The 14,878-nt window shown below is 53.7% G+C and overlaps 1 protein-coding gene across 1 annotated transcript in view; it reads left to right on the top strand.

Moving 5' to 3' along the window:
• Positions 1-14,878, top strand: part of FHAD1 (forkhead associated phosphopeptide binding domain 1) — a 109,211-nt gene that overhangs the window by 51,610 nt on the left and 42,723 nt on the right. The window contains exons 11-15 of the mRNA XM_037146126.2: positions 1,362-1,469; positions 4,400-4,483; positions 5,231-5,380; positions 6,240-6,435; positions 14,626-14,696. Of these exons, the coding sequence (XP_037002021.2) occupies positions 1,362-1,469; positions 4,400-4,483; positions 5,231-5,380; positions 6,240-6,435; positions 14,626-14,696 (609 nt within the window). The remainder of the gene's footprint in view (positions 1-1,361; positions 1,470-4,399; positions 4,484-5,230; positions 5,381-6,239; positions 6,436-14,625; positions 14,697-14,878) is intronic.

Genomic DNA, 14,878 nt, shown 5'->3' with positions numbered 1-14,878 from the left:
ATTGGTTTTCTAGGAATCGGGGAATCGGGGCTACTCGTTGCTAACACAGCAGTTCAACGTCTGTGAGCAGCGAAGGCCAGGCTGGGAGCCAGGCTGGTCTGATACCGATGACCTCGGCGTGGCCACTGGGCACATGTGAAATTTATCAAAATTAAGAAAAACTTAAAATTCGGTTCCTCAGTCACACCAGCCACCTCTCAAGGGCTCATCAGTCAGACGTGGCCAGTGGCTGCCCTGTTGGAGACAGACACAGGACACGTGCATCATTGCAGCGAGTTCTGTCAGACAGAGCTGCTCTACAGCTTGGTAACTCTCACAATACCATGAAGAATGTTCTGGAAGGAACTGAACACAGAGGCAAGGAGGCCAGTTGCCACAGGCCAAAGGTTCTCAGTGCCCTGGCCGAGGCCTTGCCCAGGGCAGGAGCAGAGAAATGCAGTGGACATGAGGGGGACTGGGGTGATGGGATGGAGAAGGGGGGCAGCTTGGGGTCAGGGGGTGGGGTGCTGTCCATTACAAAATTAAGGGCAGAGTCCAGGGTTGGACTTCACTTTAAAGAGTGTGGAAAAGTCTGCCGAAATAGGGGTCAGAGTATGTCTAGACCTACGAGGATTGTTTATGGAGGAAAGTAGGCCCAGAGAGGTCGGCTGGCTTCTCCAAGACAATGAGGCTTGTTGGAGGCTCCTGTCTGCCCAGAAGCGAGCTTTCCTGGGTTTTTATTACATCTGTGTAACCCTCCCCGCTGTGGCTCCCCAGTAAACAGCTCGTGAAGTTGTTTCAATATAAAATCCTTTCATTTATTTAGGAGAGTTCGCCCCTTTTCCTGGTAACGCCGGAGCCCTGGGCTCAACACAGGCTCCCAAAATGTTTGTTGTTGAGAAATGAATGGAGCAGCTGCAGGGTCCTGTGAGGGCCAGCAGAGGGTAGCAGCGAGCACTCCCGAGCTCACTGTCGCCCAAACAAGGGGGAAGAAATCCGGAAGCCCTTCCAGGCTGTGATTCATCCCTTAGCAAGCCTCCAGAGTGGGTTCCAGAACCCCCTTAAGAAGTACTGCACTAGTCTAAACATCTCGAGTCCCCACGGTATCTCTGTGAGGCAGTACTAGTATCGTCCTTCCCACGTGACAGATGAGAACACTGAGTCACAGGGCAGGGCAATAACTCTCCCGGGGTCTGAGGGCTTGTGAAGGACCGAACTGGGACTGGAGCCTGCGGTCGTGCACGCCCATGACCCTGCCACTCGGCCTGCAGCTGCCCCTGCCCCGCCGGGACTCCCTGGGCCATTAGACCTCCCGGAGGGACCTCCCCAGCGAGCGTCACGGTCACATTAGCGGCAAGCGCCTGCTTTCATCGTCCTTTCAGGTTGAAGAGAAGCTTCAGGAGGATTCCAGGAGGAAATTGCTTCAGCTGCAAGAAATGGGGAACAGAGAGAACCTCATTAAAGTCAATTTGGAAAGGGCAGTAGGTCAGGTAGGCGAGCGTGCTCCAGAGCCCCCCTCATTGGCCCACGTTCCCCCTGGAGGTTCTGCACCCAGGTGGCTGGCGGGTGAGTGAGGAGGACGGCGGCTGTGCCCGGATTCTCAGCTGTGTCTGGGCAGGAGCTTTGTGTGGCCTCTGCATCCCAATGGACGTCCCCGAAGAGCCTGTTCCTGCTGGGGAGCTGCCCACTCTGGTGGTTCGCTATTGCCCGGGACCCTGACCGATTGGCCGCTCCTCAGTCCCTGACCCGCTTACCCAGACCTGCTGTTGCTGCTTGAGGAGGGTTTGAGCCCCTTGACCCGAATGGTGTTTCGAGTACTTTCTCCCTAATATTTTCCTTTTTAAAAAAAAATATATTTATTTATTTTTAGAGAGGGGAAGGGAGGGAGAAAGAGAGGGAAAGAAACTTCAGTGTGTGGTTGCCTCTCAAGCGTCCCCAACTGGAGACCCGGACCGCAACCCAGGCGTGTGCCCTGACTAGGAATCGAACCAGTGACCTTTTGATTCACAGGCTGGCACTCAATCCACTGATCCACACCAGCCAGGGCTCCCCAACATTTTTCATTCTGACATTTATCATTGTCTTTCCTCCTTGGGGCCCCCAAGGAAATGCCGCTTTTCTTTCCTTCTTTTTAATTTTTTTAAAGATCTTATTTATTTTTAGAGAGGGGAGGGGAAGGAGAAAGAGAGGGAGAGAAACATTGATGTGCAAGAAACACATCGATTGGTTGCCTCTCACATGCCCCCAACTGGGGACCCGGCCTGCAACCTAGGCATGTGCCCTGACTGGGAATTGAACTGGCAACCTTTTGGTTCGCAGGCCAGTGCTCAATCCACTGAGCCGCACCAGGGCGAAATGCTGCTTTTCTTAAGAAAGTAAAACCCCAGAATGCCACAACTCATGAAAGATGGAAATCCTGGGCAGGGAGGAGAACAGGCCTGGCCCAGCTGGTCCGGGTGCAATTTTGTCTAACGCTCTGACCTAGGATGGCCCAGGGCCCCTCCTCTTGCACGTGGCACAGATGCGAGGGCTGCAGCATGCACATGAGACTTCACCAGAGGCTCTGGGAGGCAAATGGAAGCCAGGGTGGGGGCACTAACCCTCCAGAATAAGGTTCACCAAGGGCAGCTCACCTTGGCCTCCTCCTGGCAGCCCCGGCTCCGGGGCGTCTGTATGTGTGTATGTGCTCTTTTGTGTGGGAATGTGTGTCCAGTGTGCTGCTCTGTGGACACTCAGAGGGATCTGTGAACCACCAAAAAAAGGCTAAGAACTCCATTCCTAAGTGTCCTTCCACCCCACCCAGCCCCGCCCCCAAAGCCCTCCCACTCAGCAGTGTTCGATCCTGACCCGGCAGAGTGGCCCATCTTTGTCAGAGGCACACGCGGGTTGAATAAGGGTGCTGACTGCTGGGCAGATGTTACAGCTCCTTCAGCAGACGTCCACCACCATCACCCCGGAGTCATTGCTCCTGCTGCGTGCCGACCCCTTAGCAAGGGCAGGGAGCCGGCCTGTGGGGGCCACCCCACACCTCTCCTGCACTCCGCACTCCCCAGCACACACCTGACTTGAGGGGGTAATCCGCTCCACCTGCCCGAGTGCCAAGGTGGAGCCCAGGAAGAAGTCATCTTGGAGGGGCCTCAGAGACTGTGAGAGTCCTTCAGGTCTAGACGAGAGAGAGAGAGAGAGAGAGAGAGAGATGAGCCCCCGGTCTGTCCCCAGGACGGTCCCACCCCAGTACCTTGTCTCCGTGGTCCCGCTCTCTATCTAAATTCACCCTCCCCCAGCCTAGTGACCCCAAGACTGAGCCCATTGTCCAAGGGAACCTGTCTCTCCACCTCTGAGCACAGTTGTCAGTGTCTGTGGTGGTAAGGGGGCAGTCACTCACAGGTCCCACTCTAAGTAACCTCCTCTTTGAATGAGTCAGGGCCCCCTTTGACTGCGGCGCCCCCATCGGCTTCTGGCAGGCCGGCCGGCCACAGGGACGTCCTTAAGTGAGTCATCGCTTCAAGTCTCAGTTCCCCAGAACTCCATGCGGTAAACTCCTGCATTTTGGGACCCACTGCCTTTTAAGCTGATTCACTGGCCCTTTGGGTCCCTTCAGAACTCTGATTTTAGAGTCTTTAATGACCACGTTTTGCCGGTGAACCAAAAACCCAGGCCAGGGGCCACCGTGCTAGTAAATTCCCAGATAAACTTAGGCTCCTCCACCTCTCCCTCCTCATGAAACCTTGAACTTGCGAATCCGCACGCCCGATTTAATTTAACTGTGCTACCTCATCACCCGCAATCTGAAGACGCCAGCACCAGGGAGGCACTCAGATTTGGGTTGAACCAAAGTCGAGGGCCCTGCCTCTGACCGGTGTTTCTGTTCAGAAGCGTTCAGTGAATATTTACCGAGTGTCTACTCTGTGCCTGGCACTGTACCGGTCCCTGGGGACACAAAGGGGACTGCGGTAGACGGAGTCTCCGGGACACGTCTGGTGTGAGGCTCGATGTGGCAGAAGGGAGCCAGTCCTCCTGCCCGCAGGCACCCTGGCTGATTCCACGGTTTCCTTGGGCTGACAGCCTCAATATTTCTCTCACAGCCTGATGCCAGCTTAGCAATTACAGCCGAGCGCTCCCGGCCCCAGGCTTCCCACTGGATAATTGGCAGCGAGCGGCTCTTCTGAGGGCTTGAGACGTGTGCGTGCTGACCACACGCATCAGCGGGCAAGGCGGGCAGGCAGGCGGGTCGAAGGAGTAATTAAAACCTGCTGCCCCTCCCAGAGAGAGACGGGGAGACTCTAATAACCCGCAACGACCATTAACCAATGCTCAGGCCCTTCTCACTGAGTCCCCCGGGCCCCTGGATGGCAAGGCCACCCCCGGACCCCCAGCTCCGGCTGCCCTGCTGACCTAGTTGCCTCGCTTTGTGCCACAGCTGGAGCACTTCCGGAGTCAGGTCATCAAGGCCACCTACGGGCGAGCGAAGCCGTTCCAGGACAAACCCGTCACCGACCAACAGGTTGGTGCAGCTGGTGTGCTGGCTTCTTTGGGGACCTGGGGCTGCAGACACTGGGAGCACCTGTCCCTGTTTTGTGTTGGTGGCATTTCTCACACTGTTGCTACACCATAAAGATTTGTTTTGATTTTATGGGATTATTGTTTTGTTTTGTTTTCAAGGTAAAAGCCAGTTAAACTCCCTAGAAATGTTTCTGTGAACATCCAGTTAAATCACTCAGGGTATTTCTGGTCACCGGACACCCACGTGTAACCTTCATTAGTCCTGGGAGGAAGGGCCGCCTCCCCCCAGGTGATGTGTCCTGGCTCCTTCCTTTTGAAGAGGAAGGATGGATGGTGGTGAGGACACACTTCTGGCTGGAGGGACTGCCTCATTCACCCTCCAGTAATTCTCTCCCACCCTCTGCCGTGTCAATGTGCACCTGAGGACCCGTGCCTCTGCTTGGCCACAGGACACCCTGAGCTCCTCTCCATGAGCCCATGGCACCGTGTTATGAATCACTCCTCGAAGGCAGAAAAATCTAGAACAAATGAATGGCAACCAGACAGGCCTTGGGATCTTAAAAACTATCTCCAATCCCAGGAAACATGTCTTGCCGACAGAGCTGATGGCCTCCTCCATCCAAGGCCATTGCCAAAACCTGTCGGGCCCTCCTTCCCCACCGGCAGAGACCCGGTGACGCTCCCCAGTCCCCTCCTCCCAGAGCTGCCCTGTATTTTATATCTTTTTTTTTCCCCTCTCGATCACCAGTTACTAGAGAAGATTACCCAGGTCACCGAGGACAGCATCAACTTCCAGCAGGGAAAATGGAGCCTGCAGGAGTTGCAGCTCAGCAACAGCAGGCAGGAGGAGATCGCGGAGAGCGCTGAGAAGCTGCAGAGGGCGCTCGACAGCTGCCAGGTGGCCCCCTCTGCTTTCACACCCGTCCCCTGTGTCTAAATTTGCACTGCTCACACGAGAAACTGGCCAGCCCTCATGGAGGAGGTCAGAAGAGCTCTGCTTCTTTGCATACCTTTCTATTGTTTGGGAAGCTTGTTTGAGCACTGAAAGCAAAGGACCTCAAAATCTGCCCCCAGGTGAACTTGGTGTGGCCAAGGGGGAAGGGCCTGCATCCTGCCCCAGAGGCAGGAAGAGTCCAGTGCTATTTCCAGAGAAACCAGAGAAACATCCCTGCTGCTTATCTGCACTTTCTCTTTGGCCCAGCGTGGGAAGCCTGCCTTTGATGGGGGGGGGGGGGGGGGGAGTGTCGGGCCAAGCCCTCACAGGCCCCACACCAGGGACCCTGCATATCAGAGCAGACAGCTGCTTCTGCTTCTCTGGAAATCAGCGGCTACTGTTTGGGGAGATCGTGCAAATGTGGGCTTGTCAGCTCTTCCTAATCAGGAAACCGCACTTTCTGACCAGTGTGCCTGTCGATGTCAGCAGGAACTTTGACAAGTAAAAATAGCCAAATTCAGTTCTCACTTCAGCCAATTGTCCTTGGCAATCTGGGTTTCAAATCGAAGAGACCTCAGCAGGGTCTCTTTGACCACCAAAAGTCCAAGTTAAGGTGCAAAGAAAATAAAAGCTCCCCCCCCCCAACACCCCCCTCCCCTCCTCCAAAGTAAAAGCAAATAAAACTGATGGGCCTTCCCAGTGCAGCGGACACGTGGCCCTGCTGGTTTCATGGCAAAGTCAAGAGCATTGTTCTTCACGGGTCAGGTCAGGTGCTGTTTGTGGCGACAGTGTCTGGGCTGCTCAGGGTCGCATCTCTTTGCAGGCTTGCATGCAAATGCCTTGCGGTAGCAAGGACCTGAAGAAGGAGGTGGACCGCCTCCAGCGCCTTCAGGTGAGCCCGCCTATTTCCGGGCTCCAGAAGGTGGCGCTGGACACGCTGCGCCTGCTGCAGTGCTGGCTGGAGGACACCGAGCGGCTCCTCCGCGACGTGGGGATCCAGCTCCCCTGCTCCGACAAAGGTTACCGGAACTTCTTTCTCTCACTTAGCTGCATAGCTCTGAAATGTCGCGTTGTGTCTTGTCACGGTGGGACATCTGTTCAGGAAGGCTTCTTAGGCGTGCGGCCAGGTATCCCCTTCCCGAGACTTCCTTTCCTCCTCCTCTGGGGAAGTGCTCTTCCTTGGAGAAAACACGTGAGATGAGATCACAAGAAAAATGAGACAAGACAGAGGCCAAAGGAAGATTGCATCAAAATTGTACTAAATCTTATCTCTCAGCAATAGCTACAGTTATATTTATTTGCAATGGGCTTTTGGGGGGTAGTTTTCAGTTCCCTACAAAATTAAGGGGAAAGGACAGATTTCCCGTCAGCCCCTTGCGCCTGCAGAGGCACCAGAGAGATACATTCATGGCAATTGACGAACTGACAGCCACGCCTCAACTGAGTCCACAGTCGAGGTCAGGGTTCACTCCGGGTATTGGGCATTCTCTGGCTCCGCACAACTCTGTAATGACATGTGTCTGCCATTATGTGTCATACGGAGTGTTTCCACTGCCCTAAAAACCCTCTGTGCTCCTCCTACCTATCCACCCCACCCCCACCGCTGCCCCTGGCAGCCCCTGGTCTTCCTACTGTCTCCATGGTTTTGCCTCTTCCCGAATGTCATGGAGTTGGAATAGTGCGGTACATAGGCAGCACTTTCAGATCGGCTTCTCTCCCTTTGTGACAAGCATTTACGTTTCCTCCACGCCTTTTCAGGGTTCGATAGCTCCTTCCCCTGCAGGGCTAAGTAGCAAACACTGTCTGCAGGCCCCACTGTTTATTCTGCTGCCGAAGGGCGGGCGTTTTAGTGGCGGGTGTTTTAGTGGCGTCCATGTCTGGGCAGCTGGGGATGAAGCTGCCCCGAACACCCACGTGCCGGCTGCTGTGTAGCATAAGTCTCCGACTCCTTGGGGTAACCATCAAAAGGCATGATTGCTGGATCGAATATGCAAAGAGCATATTCGGTTTTTAAAGTGACCACCAAAGTGGCTGGGCCGTTTCTGCATTTCCCCCAACAGTGAGTGAGAGTTCCCACTGCTCCACATCCTCGCCAGCGTTTGGCATCGTCACCGCTATTACATTCTATGTGTGGTGTCCAAGACCTTTTCCCATGGAGGCAGCTGCGTGATTCTAGGCAAGTCACTTACCCTGCGCCTCCTCCGTTCCCTTGCCTGCTAACGGGACTAATAAGGGTCACTCACCCTTCTGCCCGTAGGGTTGCCGTGAGGTTTAAATGCAGAGATGGGTGTCAAGCAGCTGGTGTAGAGTAGGCACTAGCCCTGTGTTTGCTGATTCTTTAATTTTACAAAAGATAGTGTTACACCCACTCTCATTCATTGTCTTCCGAATGGCACACCAGGAGCACCCTCCTCTGTCAGTGCTCACAGGTTCTTGTCACCCTCGTCACTGACGGCGAGGAGTCCCATCTTGTACAGCGGTGGCAGTGTAGTTCGCCAGTCCTCCGTCCCGGGCGTTGATGTTGCTTCCAGTTTTCCACGTTTATGGATAATGCTGAAATAAACACCCTTGTACGTTCTGGCACCTGCATGCCTTTATCATCCCAGAGGTGGCAGGACGCGACCACTTCCCCTCAGCAGAGATTTACTGCAGGCCCCTCAGACACCAGGCAGCCTGCGAGGCAGAGACATGATGGGGTCAGAAGCGGGTAGAATCCGGGTGGTGGGGCATTGGCCACAGCATTCCTCCCACTTTGCATTTAAAATGTTTTATAATAAAAATATTAGGGAAGAAAAATAGGCACCACTCCTGCCCTTGCAGATCTTACAGTCTCAGGGAGGCATAAGGTGGGCATTAACTGAAAAATCACTCACATAACATTTTAACGGTGACGGTTGCTATGAATGAGAAGTGCCAGACTCTGACCTGGTCGGGAAGGGCAGGGTGCATGGGAGTTATTTCCCAAAGAGGGGAGGGGGCAACACAGCACTCTGGGTAAAGGGAGCACAGTGCAGGGTGCATGGAAGACACAAGGGGATGAATTTAGAAATAGGCGTGGGGGCAGAGCAGGGCCTGCCAGGGAGGTCAGCAGGGGCTGTGTCACGTGGCGGCTCACGGGGCCCTGGTAAGAAGCTCTGCTTTATCCTAAGAGCAGCGAGGAGCCCATGGAAGGGTTTAAGCAAAGAACTGATGGGGAGTTCGCATTGCAGACAGTCATCTTGGCTGCGAGGGGAAAATGCACTGGAAGGTGGCCAGCACAGAACACCAGTCAGGAGCTGTCATGAGCGATGACGGTGGCTAGCACTACAGCAGGGGTGAGGATGGAGAAAGGGAGACGATTCCCGGGGTATTTAAGGGGTGTAGCCACAGGCCTCAGGGTGAGATTGGATACGGATAGAAGAAGGTGACAGAGAAAGAGGTCTACAGACCCCCAGGTTTCCGGCTGCGAAAGGACAGATGTGGCTTCTTCACCGAAATCCGTATGAGGAATGCTGCATGAGGACCAGTTTGAGGGTGAAGATGAGTGTGAGGTGCCTGTGAGACACCCAAGATGAGGTGTCAAGGACGCAGCTGTCACCCTGGATGCCTAGTCTGGAAATAGATGTTAGTGACGTAACCCAGAACCCAGAAGAACATGTGCCACACAGTGGGTGCTTATTACCTGTCAGATGGATGATGGATGGATGGATGGGAGGATAATGGATGGATGATGGGTGGGTGGATGGGAGGATGGATGGATGGTGGATGGATATGGATGATGAATGAGTGGATGGATGGAAGACGGCTGGATGACCAAAGCCATATGTGTGAATAGTATCAGGAAGAAATTACTGAGTGACAAGGGAGAGCCCAGAGCTACACCCCGAGGACCTCAAACACTCTGAAGATTGTTCATGCTCCTTGCCAAATTGCCCTTCCATGAGGCTGCATGAATTTCACATTTTTACAGCGACGAATGAGAATAGAGGAGTGATTTTTCAACTCTGGTGATTCTACACCCCCAGTCAGGATGTCTCCAAAGTAATCCAGAAGGTGATATAACGTTCTTAAAAAAAAAAAAAAGGAGAAAACAAGATTAACTTTTATATGAATGCCCACCCCTTGCATGTAACACAGAGAAAATGGGGCTGGGTTTCTCCCAACACCCCAGGGGCCCAGCCCTGGTTTCACTGTGGCTGCGACCACAGCAGGCTCTTGCGGGCACGTGAAATCAGGGAGTCGTGACGGCACTTCCAGCTGCTCCTCAAGATTTGAACTAAAGCAGAGACAGACCACGATCCACAGTCTCAGTGGGGCCGAGCTCTGTACGGACAGCCCCCTCCCCAATCCCAGGACATGTGAGTCACTGTAGCCTATGTCTAAATCTGGTCGTATGTCACCATAAGGAAATGCGGACTGTGAAGTTGAGCCGTTGGGCCAGCAATTCCAGAAGGACTCCCTTTAGGCAGCATTTCCCAGTGTCGGGGGGCCTGAACAGTACTGAGCAGGTCTCTGCATCCCTTTTATCCCAGCGTGCACTGGGGGTCTGTAAGGATGGGATGAAGAATGGGGTTCCCAGAATAAACTTGTTTCTTAGTGCCCCTTCCCCCAACTAACACCTCCTGGGGTGACGCTCTGTGGAACACCCATTTGGGAAACACAGACCGGATTCTGTGATGACAGCTACTTTGTTCTAAGAAGTCAGAGAAGAAGCAGGGAGGGTCGTAGCAGAAAGGTCAGCAAGCAGGGCCCATCCTTCAGCAGAGAGGAAGCTCAGCAGAGAGGAAGCTGATGGTAAGAGGCCTTTATCTCTCAGTACAAGCAGTATGGCAAGGTCCCAAAAGACTAAAGAGAAAGAGGTGAGCTACAGGATTCCATATATTCTCTATATTAAGTACTACTGTCGTGAATTCCTAGTACAGAGTCCTGTACACAGGGATGACGGTGACAGTGGTGATGATGATGGGGAGAACAAGGAGGAGGATAATGGTGGTGGTGGTGACAACGGTGGTTACCTGGTTACCGTTCATTACTGAGCACTTACACTTTGATGGCTGTTCTAAGCATTTTTCATGCATTTTCCCATTTCATCCTCACAATAGCTCTATGAGGTGGGTACTATAGCCTCATTTTAGAATTGAAGAAACTGGCTCAAGAAATGTTTTGTGCGTATTTCACCACAATAAGGTGACTCAGGTACTGTGTATTGCTGAGGCCGGCAGGGTCCCCAGTCACTCAGCACCCCCCCACAAACGCCCCTGGAGCCCACTGTGTGCGCAGCTCCCGAGAGAGGGGACAGGAGCCGTGGTTCACTTGGCCCCTCCAGGGAAGTGCAGCTGTGTGAGACGTTGTGCACACAGTGTGCGCTTTTATCCTCCCACGACCCAATGAGCCAGGGGCTATTACTGCCTTTGCAGGTCAGGGACTGTCTCAATGACATTAAGAAACTTGCTCAAGGTCACACAGCTGGTGTATGGTAGGGTCAGGACCCCAATGGAAGTCATCGTGGTCCTAATGCCGGTGGCTTTTCTGGGTCCCCTCACTCCCTCCGAGGATCCAGAGGGGACCCGGGTACACGCCCAGTTCTAGGTGGCAGGTTCTGTCATTAACTTGGGCAGAGACAGAGCCGGGTGTTCGTGTTCCCACCGTGAGCCACGCCCAAGGAAAGCCCATTCACGTTAGGGCAGAATGGCCCCGAGTCTGGGCTTCGGGGACCAGCTAGGCTTTGCCTCTCACTGCGGACTTTCTTGCTGCGTGAGAAAGTGACTTGCCTTCTCTGTGCCCCTGCTCACTTGTTTATAAAACGGGGATGGCCCTGGCTGGTGTAGCTCAGTGGATTGAGCGCGGGCCTGCGAACCAGACAGTCGTGGTTCGATTCCCAGTAAGGGCACATGCCTGGGTTGCAGGCTGGTTCCCTGCAGGCCAGTTCCCAGCAGGGGATGCATGAAAGGCAACCATACATTGATGTTTCTCTCCCTCTCTCTGTCCCTTCCCCTCTAAAGATAAATAAATAAAATCTTTAAAAAAAAACGGGGATGAACTCCCCCAAGGTCGTAGTGAGGATGAAGCGATGTGTGAACACCCAAGTCACAGAGCCTGAGTCACAGCGCCTTAACGAGCATGGTCTGCCATCATCATCTGCCTCCAGTACCTGTCCACTTAATAATGTGGCCTCAGTGGGGGTGGCAACCAGAGCCCTTTCCTGGCCACCTTCCTGGAGTCGTGAGAACGGGCCGTGCATCCCAGCTGCCAGGTGGCGAAGCTGGGACTCCATCCAGGTCCCTCTGCGCTCAAAGCCCCTGCTCTTAGTCACGCAGTACCCGCCTTTCAGAATACTGTCCTCGGAGACAAAACACACCTAACAAGCCAGGTTTGCAAATCCCGAACTGGTCCCCAGGAGATCAGGTCCAGTCGAGGGGGGGAAGCCGCCTGCGCCGTTTGGCTCTGTACAGGAGGTACAGAGGCTGGAGCCGCCCCTGGAGGTCTGGTCGGTGAAGGCTTGGCCGCGTGTTCCGGCCTGGGAGATGGGAAACCTCTGAGCCACGACCTTGAAACTGAGCTCCCATGCCTCCCGCCTGGTTTCCCAGCTCCCGAGATAAGAACGGGCTCCGTATTTATCTTCACAAGGTCAGTTTTGGTGTCTGTTTCTGCAGACTTTGTCACAAACAAAAGGCCTCCCTGCATACGTAGAAAGTCTCTCTTTCTCTGATAACCTGAATAGGCAGCAATTTTCAGTGAAAAAAGTCCAGTTGTAATACAATGCATAGTGTACTCCCATTTTTGGTTTTTAAAAATGTTACTGTGTGATCAAAAGAAAAATGTGGAGAAGAGACGTAAACCTATTGAGAGCATTATCCCAGTGTCTAGGACCTTTACTTGCATACATTCACTCCACATGCATGCAAGGCCTACTATGTGTTTACTGCAGGCCTACTGTGTGCGGCCACTGAGGGTACAGCAGTGAACACTTTTCACATGCAGATTTTTGTAATGTTTGAATTTTTGTAATAGGCATGCATAACTTTTGTAACCAGAAACATAAGGAAGAATTGCCCCTTCTCGCAAAAGAGAGAAGTCTCATTATGATTATTGTTCATCATCGAATCTAGAAACATAATCACTCATTCTCTCTTCCCCTTCAATATCCTTGACTCCCGTCTGTCCCTAACCCTCTCTGCATCCTTCCCCTTGGGTTCCTGGGCCACAGGCTGCAGTGAGCCGAGTCCCAGACCTGTCCCAATTCAGCCACCACAAATCCACGCTCCTGCCTGGTTCTCACAGCCCAAGCCAACCCTCCCCTGCACTCCCACCATCTCGCCTCCCTGCCACCTCAGTGGCCTCCCAATACACCTGTCCCCACACACACGTCACGTGAGCCAACCCAGCCCTTTACTCTGCAGCCTCCACTCTCTTTTAAAAAAGAATTTCAGACTGAGGTCTGGATTCCGATCCTACCACTTCGCAGACCTGTAGCCTGACCTTGCCACGCCTCCATCGTCTCCCCTATAAAGACAAACACATTTCCTTGCTGGGCTGTTTATAACGACAAGAAAATATTGGTGCCTGGTATACGGCAGGTGCTTAATACTTGAGAGCTATCACAATAGTATTCTCACTCTTCCCTGGTGGAAGTTCTCAGAAGGTTGCATTGCCAGTGATGGGGGCCCCGGCATGAGCGTGTTCTGCTCCCCTCCTCTCTCCCTCGGTTCCCATGTTTTCTCCCTTCCCTCCGTCATCCCCACCGTGTCCCCCTCCCTGTGTGTCCCCTGCCTCGCCCCTCCCGGAGAACGCTGCACAAGGCCCTGAATGAGGACCTCCGTCTTCAGCCTTTCTCCCCACTGTACCATCGGGCCTGCGCTTCAGGACGGTAGTTTTTCACCGGGACCCCCTGCGCTGCAGCTCCTTTTCTGCTACCCGCCCTCCTCCCTGAGAGGATCTTTGCCCTTCTGAGACTCACACTCCTCCCTGCACCACCCTCAGGTGCTTCCTCTGTAGAGAGGAGCAGTGACCAGCTGGTATAGCAGGCCAATGTGCAGATTGCCTAACCGAGGGCCAGGCACACAGGACGTGCTCCGTACATTTCGATGGTGTCTAAATCGAGTTTACGAGTTTTACAACCCTGCTCCAGGCCTGCCTCGCATTGACCTCAGCCTTCCAGTCCCCTCCACCTTCAGCTCCTCCACCTCTGATCATCTGGTGCAGCCCAGTGCTGCCTGGGACGTGCTCTGCGTCACCCACGCCCCACCTGCTTTCGTCGCCCCTGTGGCTTTCTCACAGCTACTGTAACAAGTTACCACCAGCTCAGCAGCTTAGCACGGCACGTTCATTCCCTTATAGTTCTGGAGGCCAGAAGTCCAAGCCTCAGTTTCACTGGGCTAGAGACTCCAGGAAAGAACCCGCTTCCTTGCCCTTTTCAGCCTCCACGTCTTCGTCCTCTGCTCCTCTTGGCTCATGGTCCCCCCACCTCGCAGCCAGGAGTGGAGCATCGTCAAATATCTCTGCTTCTGTCTTATCACCTTCTCCTCTGTCTGTCTGGAGCCAGATCTCTCTCTCCCTCCCTCTTATAAGAACCTGCATGTTTGTACTAGGTCGACCCCTCTAATCCAGGACAATCCATCCCTTCCTGCCAGAATCCTTAGCTTCACTGCGTCTGCACAGCACCTTCTGCCCCAAAAGACAACACTCACAGGCTGTAGGGATGGGGCCCTGTGTGTCTTTGAGGCCATCACTCAGCCCACCACGTCCTCCATTCTGAATTCTGCCCACACCCAGCAGTTCCTGGCCAAGAAGCCTTCTCTGATCTCGCCTCTTCTGAGACTCGCACTCCTCCCCCGACTGCCTTCAGCACTGGCTGACGGACGTGCCGTCTGGAGACAGCCTGTGTTCCCTTTCACGCGTTCAGACCTTGCCTCTCGGGCTGAACTGCAAGCGCCAGAACATTCCCCCCACACTCAGCTCACGGCTCCGCGCACAGTGGATGCTTGGTCAATAGGAGTTCCGTTGATGTTCTGTTTTTCATCTTCCACCTCCAGAAAGAAGCTGGGCTTTGGGCCCAGCCACGCTGATCAACCGTTTTAAAAGCACCAGTTTGGGCGGCAGCTCACGCTCTCCTGATGGGGAAGGGGAGGCGGTGTCACCCTCGCCCACCCGTCCACAAGCGCCATCAGACACTATTTGGAAAGCAGAGGAGGTGAATCGAATCCTTATAATCATCTTCTCTTTTTTTTAAGGATTGTCTCTGTATCTGAAATATCTTCTGGAACATTATAAAAAAATCACGATTCGGACCCAGGAGCTTCAGGTAATCTTTTAGCTTTTGGAAGGTTCGGTTCGGCCCCTCCTGGGCATTTACACAGCTCTGCGAATTTAACCCCGTTTCCTCTGTGAGCTGGCCAGTTTGCTTCCTCCAAGAGGAGAGATGAGATCTCCATTTGCATGTAAAGAGATTCAGACAGGGTGGCTGGGATCAGCCGGGAGGGCAAG

This window comes from Artibeus jamaicensis, unplaced genomic scaffold (genome assembly GCF_021234435.1).
Source record: "Artibeus jamaicensis isolate MK-2021 breed Jamaican fruit bat unplaced genomic scaffold, CSHL_Jam_final scaffold_847, whole genome shotgun sequence".
Classification (NCBI taxonomy): Eukaryota; Metazoa; Chordata; class Mammalia; order Chiroptera; family Phyllostomidae; genus Artibeus; species Artibeus jamaicensis.
This window is presented reverse-complemented; position numbering and strand designations above follow the sequence as displayed.